General features: G+C 34.6%; 3 protein-coding genes and 1 pseudogene across 3 annotated transcripts; all 4 read right to left on the reverse strand.

The window, feature by feature from the left end:
• Window positions 1–224: 224 nt before the first annotated feature.
• On the reverse strand, window positions 225–1,142 carry LOC122316375. The gene has a single exon (XM_043132897.1). The coding sequence runs from the start codon at window positions 1,140–1,142 to the stop codon at window positions 225–227; it is 918 nt and encodes a 305-aa protein (XP_042988831.1).
• Window positions 1,143–4,922: 3,780 nt separating this feature from the next.
• LOC122316376 lies at window positions 4,923–6,079 on the reverse strand (annotated as a pseudogene).
• Window positions 6,080–7,931: 1,852 nt separating this feature from the next.
• LOC122316377 (MDIS1-interacting receptor like kinase 2-like) lies at window positions 7,932–9,005 on the reverse strand. Its single transcript, XM_043132898.1, has 2 exons — window positions 8,395–9,005; window positions 7,932–8,083 (listed from the first exon to the last, which is right to left on the reverse strand). The coding sequence occupies exons 1-2, from the start codon at window positions 8,993–8,995 to the stop codon at window positions 7,932–7,934; spliced, it is 753 nt and encodes a 250-aa protein (XP_042988832.1). The 5' UTR covers window positions 8,996–9,005.
• On the reverse strand, window positions 9,005–10,165 carry LOC122317290 (probable leucine-rich repeat receptor-like protein kinase At1g35710). Its single transcript, XM_043134285.1, has one exon. The coding sequence runs from the start codon at window positions 10,141–10,143 to the stop codon at window positions 9,034–9,036; it is 1,110 nt and encodes a 369-aa protein (XP_042990219.1). The 5' UTR covers window positions 10,144–10,165; the 3' UTR covers window positions 9,005–9,033.
• Between the last annotated feature and the right edge of the window lie 6,859 nt (window positions 10,166–17,024).

Below are 17,024 nucleotides of genomic sequence, written 5' to 3' on the forward strand. Positions count from 1 at the left end.
ATTCGCTAATTCTACGGGAATAGTGCCGTTGATTTGATTAGAAGACATCCAAACGTACAAGATTGCTAAGATTTCCTAACCTTTTGGGGATGAAACCATTGATTTGATTTGAAGAAATATCCAACACTTCCAATTGGGCGAGATTTGTAAGTGAAGGAGGGAACTCACCCATGAGATCATTGTTTGACAGATCAAGGTGTTTGAGTTTGAATAAAATACCAATCTCAGGTGGGATGCTCCCCCGAAGTCCAGCACGTACGAGAACAAGAGAACTTAAATTTGTCAAGGAAGAAAAGTTGAGGTTCAACGTACTTCCCAACGTTGGGAAGTACGTTGGGAAAATATCGGAGGACTTTTTTCGGTATCCTTCGAGCGGGACTTGTGCTTTCCTCCCACCTAGAAGCTTGACACTTAGGGCATTCATTGTAGGTGGCATTTTCCTTCCAAAACAAAGCACAATCATTCGGGCACACATGTATCTTTTCGTAACTAAACCCCAAGCCACGCTCCAAGCGACGGGCATCGGCATATGAATCAGGGAATAGAGCTTCCGGAAATGCCTCTTGCAAAAGCTTTATGACCATATCGAAGCTCTTCACGGTCCAACTACCAATGCTCTTGATGTGAAGCAGCTTGACGATGAATGACAACTTCGAAAACTGTTTACATGAAGGATAAAGTGGACGTCGTGCATCAGCGACCAACTCCTCGAAAGTAAAGTTTGATTGAGAATTAGAGGTGGATGGTTGATCATCCATGTTTACATCTCCGTCCCATTGCCAGTCACTTCCCATATAGTAACCATGACGAATGTCATCTAACATCTCGTCCAGATCATCTGGGTATTCACTGAAATCTCTGGTGTCATCTTGTTCTTCATCAGACAAAGGAGTGGAAAGGAAAGGATCATCTTCTCCATGGAATATCCAGGTTTGATAAGTTGGATCAAACCCTCTAAGGAACAAATGATCTTCGACAGTACGAATGGAGTGGAAAGCTCTATTCCGACATCTTCTACATGGACACCTAATCTGATCAGTGGTTGGAGTGTGTGCTACGACCATAGCGAGGAATTGTCTAACACCTTCTTCATACTCACGGGAATGCAATCTATCATGAATATGCATCCAAGGTTTATCCATCTTATGCAGCTGAACAGGGAATGGTAAAAAGTGGAGTTAGGTGCATACTGAATTGTAAACCAATAACTAGGTTACGAAACATATATATATAGTGCAAAGTTTGCAACCTCTGAGACTAGTACCACCTTTCTGGCACGCAAGAAGTTGGAGCTAAATATCCAACATTAACCACGCTACTAGTTATTTTCAATTAGTGTATATAAGGTCTACGAACAAAGAGGCTAATCATGCCATAGATTAGGCCGACATCCGGCATCGAGGGAAGGGAACATGGGAAGAAGAAGATAATGTAGAACAAAAGTCAGGTCTAACAATTTCTGAACTGGGAAATTTGTAAGTATAATGCCTTGTGCTGGAATTTTGAGGATAAAAGACAACCCAAGGGATAAAACCTTGGGTTGGTAGGTCAAAGTGATAGGACACACGTAGCTTCAATACAGCCTAACTACTAAAAAGACAAAGTTGAGAAGATGCATTATGACTCTCTATGACCCTGCCTATTAGAATGTTAAGACAATTTACAGTATTGAACATGTTCTCCAACAATTTTATTCATTGTCTAACACTGGGCTAATATGTGTAAGTAGAGTATAGGATAGGCATTACACCACATAACTGTGCACTTCCTATAGCAGCAATTGGGCATGTGTATGATCACATGTCCAAACCATAAACGTACCCAATTCTATTAATGAGTAAGATTTTATTTGAAATCCTAAATGGCTAAACAAATTAAACCATCTACTTTAACCAATATTCAGTTATACAAGAGGTTTGTTAATGATAGTAAACATATGTCCTCCAACAAGGTGTCTTCAAATCCACCCTTGAAAAAATTAAACGTTGGCTCTTCAAGATCAAGTCAACCCAAGAAGAGCACAACAATTTGAACTTCTAACATATGTAACATATGTAACACAAATAAGTTTCATGAAAAATTGCAATGCCAAAGAAGCCCCTCACCCAAAACCTCAAAAGAAAACACAAAAAAATCGGGTACGTGTTACAACAGGATGTTTAAACAGCCATATATAATTGCTTAACACCTATATATATTATGATTTAAAATAGCTACACATGGAACAAGGAACAAAACAGTTAAACAGATAGGCTGAATTAACAAAATTGATGGGTGAAAAAATCACTCAAAATAAGATACAAGTATGTAAGCATAAACAGATATGACACAAAAGAACTTCCAGTTTTGTGTGGCGGTTATATTATATACTCTCAAAATGTACAAATGATAGTAAAACCATACCATATCATATGCCTAGACTGCAGGGAGGTTTATTAAATTCTGTTTACTCCATCTTTTTTAGCAATGGTGTGAAATATACAGGTTGTTGCAGTAGGAATGCGTGGGAAAATTGTCACTCAAAATGATAACATAAAATAGATAAAAGAAGATACGGATGATTACCTTTTGCCCAATAGTAAGTTGAATACCTATCTACAGCAGAAAGATGAATACAATCTGAAGCCAAAATATAGGAGAATTATTTCTTTTGGGATTTTCATGATAAGATAAACATACAGCATATATATAAGAAGGCCATGGACAGGTAAAAATGCTAGGACAACCAGCTCAATATGTTCAATTCTCAGATAGCATGTATGCAACTGCCTTGCAAAAAATGGCCTATTTATATATATTTATATATATATATATGTTTGCTACTAAGTTTACTTAATTATATATATATAATGCAAGCCGGCTAAAACAATTTAATTAAGGTTTTAAGCCTATTTATTTAATTTATTCGACTGTGATACTAGTAATTAAGCTTGCATGCATGGGAAAGTCCTCGATGGGTATTATATATATTTACATACATCTAATTTATATATATGCAGAGGGTAGACTTTTGTATTATGTCAAAGCTAGCTAAGCGTAGTTTATAATATAAACTATATATTATGCCATACCTATACATGATACATACATATAATATAGTTGACTTGACATGCATGCAGCAAGCACTATTAATATAATAATATCATGTACAAACCTCAAATAAATACGTTCCCTACAAGTCTTTTGAAAAAAAATAAAAAAATAGGTCACATTAAATTTTTTTTTTTTTTTTACACTTTCCAGCTAGAGACAACTTGATTACCTTTTTTTTTTTTTTTTTTTTTTTTTTTTTTTTTTTTATAGAATTGTTAAAGAAACATCTCTATTAATTGAGATTTGTACAAATGATCATTTATTTTATTAATAAGCATGGATGGGTCAGGAGAAAAGCGTGTCATATGTTAAATCTACATTTCTAGGCTAGCTAGCTAGTTGTTCAAAAACAAATTAAAAAAATTGCTATAATTAATTCTCATGTCAACCATGCATCTACTGGCTTTTAAGCCACTTGGTTTACCGTGTTAAGTCACGCTAGCATGTATATATATGGTGGCATTCATCATATCCCAAATCACCAGCTTGCACAACACAAAATCATATCCCAAATCAAGGCTAGTGCTATCTGGGAATTTTTGGAATTCATGAATACAATAAAGATTGCACCGAAAATACACACAATTTTAATTAACACGTGAATAGAGGTTGGGAAATTACTCAAAAATTATTATGTACATGAGCAGACAGTACAAAAAGACCAACAAATAATTAAATATGTTTAAAAAAGTTCAATCCAACATGAGGGGAATATATCACTGAATAAGTGTAATTGTATATTTTGATTGATGGAGTGTTCAAATGCAATTCGGGCAATATTTTCCTTTGATCATCCCCTACACTTAAGCTCAAAGGCTCCTATCCTTGTATTTTACAGTTACACACCAGCAGCTGATTATCGGCACATATCCATCCAAGTTCATGATCTCCAAATATTTATAAACGTTGGTAAACATTTTCACAGTGCCTATACCATTACACAGATTTATATTGCAAAATATAGAAATTGCAAAATGCCAGAAGTACCAAACATGCACATATATATATATAACAAATTTACAGGAAAGAAAACGAAGGGCGAATATAGAGAGGCTTACCGTGGCAAACGAGCCTCCGCGAGACACCAAACCACTGTGGCCTGATAAACTGGAACCTGGAGGCTAGGGCAAATCGTGGGAGAATGCCCGGCGAAGATGATGAGTCGGTGAGCTTCTATTTGGTTGGGGCTTCCGGGGATTAATCTGAGCGGCAAGTGTTGCAAAAAATTTCAACTCAAGATGCTGCTTTATGGTTAACTTTGCTTATCCAAAGTTTGGGGGAGGGGGCTGGGGAAGGGGGTAAACGGCTGGGTAAGAAACGAAACAAGAAGGGGAAAAAAAAAAAAGCTGAAAACAGAGAGTTCGAGAATCGCGCGTAAACCCGGTTTTATATCCTTTGTTTTTGCGGCGACATCTAGTCGTGGGAAAAACCAGTAATTACTCGTGGCAAATGCCCATTTACTCATGGGATCATTTGCCTATCATCACGTGCAAAATAGCGACGACTGTCTTCTGACGTTAAAAGTTTTAAGCCACGAAGAATATTAATTATTGGATTCTTTTTCGCGTTAAAAGAATTTGGTGGCATTAAACTGCGTAATTCGTGGCAAATATGTAATTGCCAGTAAAATATTTGTTACCACTATGATCTCATGGTAAATGACCTGTTTCGCTCCCACGGCTTGCTCTGGTGACAATACCAGACTTATTGTCACCAGAGTAAGCTGTGGAACAAAAACTCATGGCAAAAAGCTGATTTTGTTGTAGTGTCATGTGAAAAAAAAAAAAAAAAAAACTGTTTGTCGAACACTAAAATTCAAGATTGAGTTTTCACTTTTTCCAGTCATGCATGTACTTGGTTCCTATGCGAGAATTTGGTTCTGTGCTTAGGCAAGCAATTGCCACTATAGCAGCAAGGCAAATATCCTTTGCAACTTGATGATTTGGAGGTGGTAAGCACTGGTCTAAAATTTCATGTAACATTACATCCTGAGACCATAACAATGATGATAAAGCCAAGAGTTGATCTCCTGGATGTCTTCCCATTAAAATCTACAATACCACCACATCAAAGTTATAAACATCGCATTGTTTAGTGATCACATTGGTATATGCTAGTTCTCCACGAAAAGAAAAGAAAAAGAAAATGAAAAATTATTAAAACTTAACAAAAACTAACATTAAACAATCGAACCATACCTCAAAATCAAGCATATCCTCTCAGTAGTGTTAAATGGTTGTTATTGTAGATGAGTACGTGGAAAACCATTCATGCCACATGTAGAATAATCGGATGGAGTGTAATAAATAAATGATTAAAGACATAAGTTATTGCATAAATATAACAATTTACATGTGGCAATATAACTGATAGCTCTGGCAACTATCGTTTGATTAGAGGAATCAAGACAAAAGAGTTTAGTCGTGCCAAAATCAGAGACAAATGCCTCCAGTTTAGAGTTCAATAGGATATTGTTGCTCAATATATCCCAATGTACTATTGCTGGTATGCATTCATGATGCATGTAAGATGAGGCATGTGCTATGCATTTGATGATGTTCACCCTCTTGTTCCAATCCAGTTCTAGAGCTTCAGCATCATTTCTAAGTACACAAAATAGGCTTCCCCTTTCCATATACTCATAGACCAAAAACATGCATATCTTATGTAAACAAAAACCATGAAGCTTTATAATATTTCAATGTTGGATCTCTGTCAGCACCTTTATCTCATGCTGAAAACTTTTATCAAAAGTTTTGTTCTCTGCTTCTAATCGATAAAGTTTTTTCAAGACAACCACTTTCCCTCCAAGTAATTCGGCTTTGTAAACGCTACCATAACAACCAGTTCCAATACAATATCTAATGTCGAAATCCTTGGTTACTTTGACGATGTCTTCCTATGCAATGTGTCCATCATAATTCCATATCGAGAACAAGTTGACATCCTTTGTTTCTATTGACTTTGGTTTAGTTTTCTTAACCATGCATCGGCAATAGATTAAAGCCCCAAGAACTAAGAAAGCAAGAAACATGGAGATGCACCATGTGAGCAACACAACGGAAATGGAAAGAGAGGATGCCGTGTATGTTTTATGTGTGTGATTGATGAGTTTCGAAGGGGCTAATCGATCGTCATCTATGTCCATGACTCGATCAGTTACTTCCAAACGCCAAAATAACAGAGTGAATCATGCAGAGAGACTGATGACATTGTCCGACGTTGACCTGGAGTCCATGGTTGTGAATGCCGTGCTCACAATTAAAAAAGAAACCAAGTGAATTGCCAACCACAATGCCGTGCTCACCCAATTTGTTGCAGTGCATATATGATTGTGAGGTGCTAGCCATTGTGGTCGGTCGATCGGTCTATTATTCCTATTTTCCAACACGCCAAACATTCATTTTTGCGTCTTTTGGTCACTAATTAAGACTCTTCTACTAATTTATAAAGATCAATAAAAAATAGTGCCTATATATCAATATTGGAAATTTCCTTGAATTGACTTGGATTTTTTATTAATTTCGGAACTTTGTCACGTACGTTAATTCGGATATTACATTCCCCCAAAAGGGTACTCAAAAGGTTGAGATGTTAATTATTCCAATAATAATCAGCTAGTACGTACTATCTCGAACTCAGTCGACGAACCTAACTATTATCCAAACGAATTTACCAATCCTGAGTTTGTTAATAATTGGGTGGCTAGGGAAAGCTGCGCACGTACTACAAGAAAAAATGGCTACTTCCTACAAACACTTTCGCTGAAAATAGTACCAAAGTGGTCAAAAATGTTTATTTTCAACAATTTTGGATCGCCAAGACGTTGTCGCAATTGTCGAGCCAAGTAAAATATTTTCCGGTTAAACTAGAGAGAGCCGTTAATATTAACGTTAATAATTGGGTGGCTGGGTAAAGTTCCGTGGGTACACACTTGATTCCATTTTGAGAAAATAAGCATGCATAATAACTTAAGAGGGGATCATTCAAGTTCAACCAATTTTGATCGAGGAGTCTGAGAACTTTCCATTCTATCTGTTTCTTAAAATATAATAGAAGTGTTATATTATTTTGTAGAATGTAAGGGTACTTTTATTTGTTTTATTTTTGATAATTTAAGGTAAACTAATTAAGTAGTGAGGTGTCAACGACGCAAGGTGTTGTGTCTTTTGAATTCTAAGAACGCGATGCAGTAATTAGTTTTACTTTTATGCGAATACATATATATATATATATATATATATAAGAAGGAATTTAACGTTAGCCCCTAATGTCATTCAAATTCTATTGGCTGATGAGTAGTATTAATTTGAAATGTCATAGGCTCATGTGCAGAAAGTTTTCAAACTGTACGTACTCAACAGTACTGATTCAACGTTATAAAACATTAATTTGCAAGATCAGTATAAGACTATTTCTAGATGTAAATTTTAGCCACAAAGGGATTACATAAAAGTAAACCTACAAATTGATGTGATTTGATATGGTACGTACGTCAGATTGTAAAGTTACTTTTATTATAAATTAAATCTAAAATATTTCATAAAACCACGTCAAACGTGCACACACTCCAACATGTAATTAAGTTCTTCTAACAACAATACATTCTGCCTTACAACAAGCATTTCATGATTGAGTTTCACTGTCTCCAATCAGATGCAAGAGTGAAACTGCATGCAGGGGTTTAGCTTGAGGCTTCCTGCCGGAAACAAAATCTTGGGACACACGTCTCATTGTTGGCCGAGAATTTGGTTTGGTGCATAGGCATGCAAGTGCTATTGTAGCAACAAAGCAAATATCTTGTGCAACTAGATGGTTTGGAGGTGGTAACCATTGGTCTAATTTTCATGTAACATCACATTTTGAGATGATAATGATGATAATAAAGTCAAGAGTTCTCCTGGATGTCTTCCCATTAATATTTCCAAGGCCACAACTCTAAAGTTATATACATCGCATTTTTCAGTAACCACCATGGTATAAGTCAGTTTTGCATAAAAAGAGCAAAAAAATTTAAAACTACTAAAAAGTGTAATGCATTTCTTTTTCTTCTTTTTGTCCTTTTATTTTTCAAGTTTTTCTTTAACAAAGCTATCAAAATTTGTGATCGTTAGAAATTTTCTAGAGGAAGTGATTAACACTTCTAATGTGGTGGATGGTGTTACAGAGTCGTTACTGTAGAAGGTCACCCAGCTCGCATGAGTACATGGAAACCCATTCGTGCCACATGTAGAACTTTTGGGAGGAGTGAAATAAATAAACCATTAAAGACACAAGTTATGTAAAAAGGGAACAATTGACCTGGGGCGATATAACCGTAAGTTCCAACAACTAACGTTTGATTGGAAGAATTAGGATGAAGAAGTTTAGCAATACCAAAGTCAGATACAAATGCCTCCAATTTAGAGTTCAATAGGATATTGTTGCTTGATATATCTCGATGAACAATTGCTGGTACGCAGTCATAATGCATGTAAGATAAGGCATGTGTTGTGCATTTGATAATGTTCACCCTCTTCTTCCAATCTAATTCCAAAGCTTCAGTATCATCCCTTAATACAAAAAATAGGCTTCCCCTTTCCATATACTTACAGACCAAAAACATGCATTGCTTATGTAAACAAAAACCATGAAGCTTTATAATGTTTCGATGTCGGATCTTTGTCAACACCTTTACCTCGTTCTGAAAACACTTCTCAAAAGTTCTGTTCTCAACTTCTAATTGATGAAGTTTCTTCAAGGCAACCACTTTATAACCACCGGTTCCGATACAATATCTAATGTCAAAGTCCTCGGTTGCTTTAAGGATGTCTTCATATGCAATGCGTCCATCGTAATTCCATACCGAGAACAAGTTCCCATTCTTTATTTCTATCGAATTTGGTTTAGTTTGCTTAACCATGCACCGACAAAGGAGTAAAAGCCCAATAACAAAGAGAATTAGGAAGAAGATGGCAATGGGAACAAAAATTGGTATTTGGTTGATTTTGCTGGAGAGGTTGCAAGGCAAGGAGAAATACCCTTGAAGTTATCACACAGATTCTTGTTTCCAATTAATGCGAGAGAGGTACGATTCCAATACCCGTCGGGAATTTTTCCGGTAAGATTATTGTAACTGAGATCCAATAAATCTAAATACGGTAAACTCCAAAGTTCGTAAGGGATTTCTCCGCTGAGAAAGTTATGACTAAGGCCAATAGATTTAATCGAACGTATATAACCAATTTGACGGGGAATGCTTCCAGTTAAGGAGTAGTTGCTCAATGACAAGTGCTTCAAGTTCGTGCAACTGCCTAGACCAATAGGAATTGAGCCTTTGAGATTATTATGACTAAGTATAAGTGTACGTTGATTGGTAAGTTGAGCGATATCAGAGGGAATGCTTCCAGTTAAGGAGTTGTATGACAGATCAAGGTAGGTGAGTTTCAATAGATCACCTAACACGGGTGGGATGCAACCACTGATTCGATTCTTAGAAATATCCAACAAATCTAAACGAGTGAGATTTCTGAGTGAATGATCAGGAAACTCACCCGTAAGATTATTGTATGAAAGATCAAGGTAGGTGAGTTTGGATAAAATACCAATCTCAGGTGGGATGCTCCCCCGAAGTCCGGCTCCTACGAGAACAAGAAAAGTTAAATTTGTCAAGGAAGCAAAGTTGAGGTTCAACGTACTTCCCAAAACGACATCATGATACAAGTAGATCTTTGTCACGCTTGCATCGTCATTGCAAGTGATCCCATAACACATGCATGGATTGGAGGAATAACCGGAGGTCATGTAGTAAGTCGACCACCATCCACTCTCCCGCAGAGTCTGAAAATCTAATTCAGATGCCGCCACAAAGTCAGCCGCGGTATCCAAATAGATTCCGTAGAACAAAACAGAGATGAGCAGGGCAACGGAATTAATGGGAACAGAGGATGCCATGTATGTTTTAATTAAGTGTATGATTGATGCAGAGATCAACTTCCAAGGGGATGAGATCGTTATATAACAGTAAGTCATGCACAGAGACAGACAGTTACTGGAAATTCCATTAACCATGGTTGTTGGATGCAGAACTCTGTACTCCAAGACCCAGTCTTGTTCACGGGTAGGCCATTTTCTAATTTTCTGATCTTCTTTTTCTATTAAGCTTTTAGTATATATAAATAAGAAATTAAGAGCATTTACAATAGGTAAGCTATTTATTTTGCAAATAAAATGTATTAACATTGTAAAATTTTAAAATCTAATTATCGATTTATAAAAATGTTAAAATTTATATAGTAATTTTGTAATTAATTCGAAAAAATAGTAAAAGTGAGAGAATAAACTAAAAATAAAAAAATGGCATGGATTCGGTCATTTTTGGTATGCTAAGTTGCTCCTCTTTCCTTTAAATTTATAAGGGATAATGATAGGCTTTCTACTTTCTACCATCTATTTATTACTCTATAGTGTATTTGAAACTTTTTTTATTATTATTTTCTTTTAAGTATTTTTTTAACATTCTTTATTTTAAAAAATGAAAAAAATATACAACTTCACAAATAGTCACTTCTTTAAGCATTAAGTAAAAAATAAATTGAAAAAAATAAATAAAATAGTAAATATGTAGTAGAAAGTAGTAAGCCTATCATTATCTATTTAAAAGTACAGAAGAAAAGTAAAAGACAAATGCTTCCAATTTAGAGTTCACAAGGATATTGTTACTTGATATATCTCGATAAACAATTGTTGGTATGCAGTCATGATGCATGTAAGAAAAAGCATGTGTTGTGCATTCGAAGATGTTCACATTCTTCTTCCAACCTAATTCCAAAGCTTCAATTTCTTCTTCCAATCTAATTCCAAAGCTTCAATATCATCTCTTAATACACAAAATACTTCCCATTTCCATATACTCATAGGCCAAAAACATGAATCGCTTATATAAACAAAAATCATGAAGTTTTATAATATTTCAACGTCTTTGTCAACACCTTTATCTCGTTCTAAAACTTTTATCAAAAGTTTTGTTCTCAGCTAGTTCTTTAAGGCAATCACTTTACCATAAGGTAATTCAGCTTTATAAACACGATTATAGCCACCGGTTCCAATACAATATCTAATGTCAGAGTCCTCAGTTGCTTTAATGATGTCTTTGCATGCAATGTGTCCATCGTAATTCCATACTGAGAACAAATTCCCATTCTTTCATTTAGTTTTCTTAAGCATGCGTCGACAAAGGAGTAAAACCCCAAGAACTAAGAAAACAAGAAAGATAGAGATGGGGACAATAGTAATTATTCTGGTCACAATTGAATTGTTATTAATTGGTTGAAGGGCAAGGAGGGAAACCAATAAAATCACTGCACAGATGCTCGTTTGACGTTTCCAATTAATTTGTCTGGATTTTTATAAGCGTATGGAATTAAATTGAATGACAAGTCGACGAGACATCTACAGAAGTGAAATTGTGGGTAATGTTGCCAGTTAGATTATTATGGCTGAGATTCAAAAGCCTCAATTCTAGTAGATTTGTACTTCCCAAAGTTGGAAGAGGTAACATTCCGGTAAGGAAGTTATGACTTAGGTTGAGTGTATATAGACTAGTAAGTTAAGGACTTGTTGCTGAATGACAAGTGCACCAAGTTCTTGCAACTGCCTAGACCAATAGGAATTGAGCATTTGAGACTGCTAAGAGCCTTATGGCTTATTACCCGTTTTCCAAATATAAATTTTGGATTCGAAACACCTCATTATCTTGTATTATTATTATTTTTTTAAAAGTACCTACCCACCTAATTTGCTGCTGTGCATATATGATTATGAGGTGCTGGCCATTGTGATCGGTCGATCAGTCTATTATTCTTATTAAAGGTCCTATTTGGATTTAAAAATCGTTTCACTTAGAGCATGTTTGGGGTTGCGTTTGATAGTTAAAAAAGTGCTTTAAAATGGTTTAAAGTACTTAAATGATAAAATTGACATGTTTGGTAATTTTATAATAAAGTATTTTTAAATAAAAAAAAGCTAGAAAAATACGTTTTAACAAAAGCATCAAAGTGATGCTTTTTGTTAAAAGCACTTTATAAAAAGTAACTCCTATTTTTTCGTTACATGTATATTACAAAATGCTTCTCACTATTTTACCACAACGACAACTTTGCCCCTCCCCTTCCCAGCCCCCCTTCCTTATAATTATTTGATCTCTGTTAATTATTTCTTCCTGCCATATTCAAGTTGTAGGTATATACAGTACTGCACAAACATGCAGTTTATTCAATGCAAGAATATTATTCCATTATAATTACTGAAAAATCTATTAGACTATTTTCGTTGTTATTTTATTATAATATTTTATTTCTATCAAGCATATACCCTTTTGTGTCATTTCTACCTCAAAAAATACTTTTTAAATTTGTTTCCAAACAAATCTAATATATTTGAAAGTACTTTAGACATACGGATTCCAAACAGTAAATAATTTTTTAATAGTAGAACTTATACGTTAAGCTTTAAGCTATAAGCTTTAAGCTAAAAGTAATATTTTCTACCACAACCCCAAACATGCACTTAATCTCATTATTATAAATTTTTTAAATTTCTACACAAAATATAATAAATAATTCAACTTTTTCAAATCTCAATTAAATTTTTCTAAATCACAAAATAATAATAATATTAAAAAATAATATTTTAATAATATTTTATTCAATTTTCATTTTTCATTTAAAACCATCTCATCTCTAAATCCAAATCAATCCTAATTTTCCAATATGCCAGCCATTAATTTTGGCGTGTCTTTTGGTAACTTAAGACTCTTCTACCCCTTAAAAATGTCAATTAAAGCAATCCCTATAATATCAATTTCGAATTAAGGAGTTGATGAGTTTTAACTTCGAATCAAGGGGTTGATCGTTCGTTATCTATGTGCATGATGACTCGGTTACTTGATTCCAAGCGCCAAAATAACACAGTGAGTCATGCAGAGAGTTGATTCCCGACATGCAGTCTCCGTTGACCTGGAGTCCACGCGCGACCACTATTGTTGGAAATTCCCTCTGAAAACTCTGCATGCATCTCCCGTGGTCCATTAACCATCGTTGATGACTCCAAGTCTTCACGTACGTAGGTGGGCCATTTTCTTTTCTGATCTTCTTTTTCTAAGCTTAGCTTTCTGTATGTATAACTTTTAACCTGAATGGCACTTATGCAAATAAGTACTACAAATGGGCAATTAATTAAGATGGTTAACCACTTAATTTGTCAAAATATGTTCTCTAATGGCTCATCTAAAAAGAAAGTTGAAAAAATCTATTTTATATTCTTACTATATATATATATTATTATATATAATTGCTTATCCACATTAAGAGTACTGATCGATGAAATATTCACTTACTTACCTATAAATGGTTTACTCTTTGAATATTTAAAATTGAAAATATTTTGGTTACACAAATCATTTCATCTCATTTAATCATTACAACTTTCTCAAGCTCTCACACAAGATATAACAAACAATTTAACTTTTTCAAATCTTAAAACAAACAAATTTAAAAAAATTATATTATAATAATATTTTATTCAACTTTCATCCAATTTCATATATGCAATCAAACGAGGCCTAAGTGATGTTTGAAAAGTTTATAATAAAATAATTCAATTCTGCTACATACAATTACTTTTGTATATTTTTTGTACACTTCGTTAATGTGGCGAAACTTAACTGTTATTTTATATTAAAAAAACAATGCAGCCAATCGCATCAGTTTGTAGCAAATGAATACGAAAAAATGAATGTACGTTAAATATTTTAAAATAATTTTACAATATAAATTCGTTTGGATAGCAAAAAGTTACTATCCAAACGAATTTACCAATCGGGAGTTTGTTAATAATTGGCTGGCTGAGGTAAAAGTTGCGTACACTTTGATTCCATTTAGAAAAATAAGCGTGCGTAAGGCGTAATGGTAAGCCAAGTCAAGAGCGGATCATTTGAAATCTTCTCATTCTGTTGTTTCTTAAAAGTTAATAGAAGTGTTATATTATTTTTTAGAATATAAGAGTAATTTTATTTATGTTATTTTTTAAAATTTAAGACAAACTAAGTAGTAAGCTGGGTTTGGCTTAATGTTCAGTAATATACATAAGTTTTTTCATCGTCCGTCTTTAATTCCGTGGTTTGCTGGACAATGAATAACTATCAAACACACCGTATATCTACTCATTCTCTCTTTCTCAGATAAAAAACCAAAAGCTCCATGTCGGCTTCCTTCTCCTCCTCTTTCTTTCCCTCGTTCCTGGAGATCCACGATTGAGAATATCAATTTGCTGCTGTGTATGATTAATTTTGATTGTGAGTTGTTGGCAATTGTGGTCGGTCGATCAGTCTATTATTCTTATTTTCTTCCAACAAACCAACCATTAATTTTGGCGTGTCTTTTGGTCACTTAAAACTCTTCTACTAATTAAAGATGTCAATTAAAGCATCTCTATAATATCAATTTCGGAATCTCAGACGTGGAATTTTCATTAATTCCGTAAGACTTTGTCACGGATGTTAATTCGGTTCTTAAATTCCCCCAAAGAGTACTCAAAAAATTAGGCTAATTATTTCAATAGTAATCAACAAGTACATACTACCTCAAACTCAGTCTGATGAACCTAAACTAAGATCCGATTTGGATAATAAGTTGAGATGAAATTTGAACCTTGAATAAAATTTATTAGAATATTATTATTATTTTGAGATTTGAAAAAATTTAATTATTTATTATATTTTATATGAGAATTCGAGAAAATTGTAATGATGAAATGACATGATACGGTTCTTGTATCCAAACGGAGCCTTCAGGGGATGTTTGGTAATATTTTTCATCTCATCTCATTATCACATCTCATTTTATCCTATTAACAAGATTTAAAAAAATATTTCTGAAAAATAAGCACATTCAACAAGAAATTTCGGCGATAGACATTAGAGCGTGTAGCATCTGCAGTGAGTCCTTGGCGCGTTTGAAAAGTAAAGGACGACTCGGAAGTCGCCGATTCTGAGTGAGAGCCAATCAATGAAGCATTGACCATTGTTGTTGGATGAAACTCAAAAATTGAACCAAAACCTCAAAATCATGCCACCTACCACATTAGCGGTAATACGTGGGTGTTAATCATATGTTCTTACGAGGGGTTAGTCTTTCATATAAGTGTTGGAGTATAGCATCAAAAATAGAAGATATGGAATTAAAAGCTAAATATGAGAAGGGCAGATTAGAGAATGTACATTGACAGTTATTTCTGTTAATAAGCCGCCATCTGTTATTCTCTTCTCATATCTGTATAAATACATGTAAAACGTTTGTATCAATTCATTCAATTCAGTAGCCTTAATGCAATATACGATAGCCTTCTTTTCTTTCTCTCTGTTTTTCTAGTTATCTAGAATTTAATCTTCTGTTTGTCAAGTTCTTAACATGGTATCAGATTAAACATTCCGCACACCAGAACTTGATCTTTCTATTTTCTGCATTACAATATCTTTTCTCAAGATCTTGTAGTGATTCTTGCCCAGTGTTTTCTTTCAAGAATTGCAAATCTTTATCATTCTTGAAATGGCCTCTGAAGGTTCTGCAAATTCTGTGAATATTAATCCATCAGATGACTCTTTCAGTCCTTACTACATTCATCCCAGTGATAATCCAAGTATTCTTCTAGTCTCAGAGATCTTCAATGGAGACAATTATGTTGCTTGGAGTAGATCGATTGTTATAGCCTTGACAGTCAAGAATAAAGTTGCATTTGTTGATGGTTCTGTCCACCCACCTTCCACCACTCAAACCATTGCATACACAGCTTGGTTGCGTGCAAACAACTTAGTGCTTTCTTGGTTGATCAATTCTATCTCCAAGGAGATCAGAAATAGTATATTGTATGTTGCCTCAGCCTTGGATCTATGGAATGAATTGAAGACTCAGTATTTGAGAAGTGATGGACCGAGAGTATTTCATCTTGAGAAGTCATTAAGTTGCATTAATCAAGGTTCTTTATCAATCACAGAATATTTTAGTGCCTTCAAAACACTTTGGGATGAGTATGTGAGTTATTGTCCATTTCCTACTTGCACATGTGGAAAAATGTCATCTTGTACATGTGATCTTTTTACTTTTTTGCTACAAAGACAGCAATCTGACTATGTTTTAAAGTTTCTTGTTGGATTGGATGATTCCTATGCTTCTGTTAGAAGCCAATTACTTCTTGCTGTCCCATTACCAACTATGGCCAAAGTATTCTCTCTATTGATTCAAGAAGAGTCTCAAAGACAGCTTAGCAATTCAGTTTCTAGTGAAACTCATGCACTGATGGTAAAGCAGTTGAACCCAGCAGCTTCTTCATATCGATTCTCAAAAGAAAAATCCAAGAAAGCTTCACTTCACTGCACACATTGTGGATACAATGGTCATACCATTGAAAAATGTTTTCAGCTTCATGGTTATCCCCCTGGGTGGACTGGACCAAAAGGGAAACGAAATTACTCTTCTCATAATGCCATTTCAGCTGAAGTCTGCAATCAAACCAACAATGAGGAACCAAGGTTTTCTTTAACTGCTGAAGAAATCAATAAACTCATATCTCTTGCCAACAATTCTCAGCCTTCCACAACTGTTCAGCCTTCAACTTGCAATCTTATTACATCTTCAAACTTCTCTAGTAATGTCTCTAAATATCCTACTTCATTTACTCAAAAATCCAATCATCATTGGATTCTCGACACTGGTGCAACAGATCATATGATCTGTTCACCACTTTTATACTGCTTTCCTCCCAAAGATATTAACACATCAATAAACCTGCCAAATGGCCAAACAGTTCCAGCCACTCATATTGGCACAATTTGCCTTTCCAATCAAATTTTCTTATCAAATGTACTATGTGTACCTTCATTTTCTGTTAATCTCTTA

The sequence above is a fragment of the Carya illinoinensis genome, chromosome 7 (assembly GCF_018687715.1).
Source record: "Carya illinoinensis cultivar Pawnee chromosome 7, C.illinoinensisPawnee_v1, whole genome shotgun sequence".
Lineage (NCBI taxonomy): Eukaryota > Viridiplantae > Streptophyta > Magnoliopsida > Fagales > Juglandaceae > Carya > Carya illinoinensis.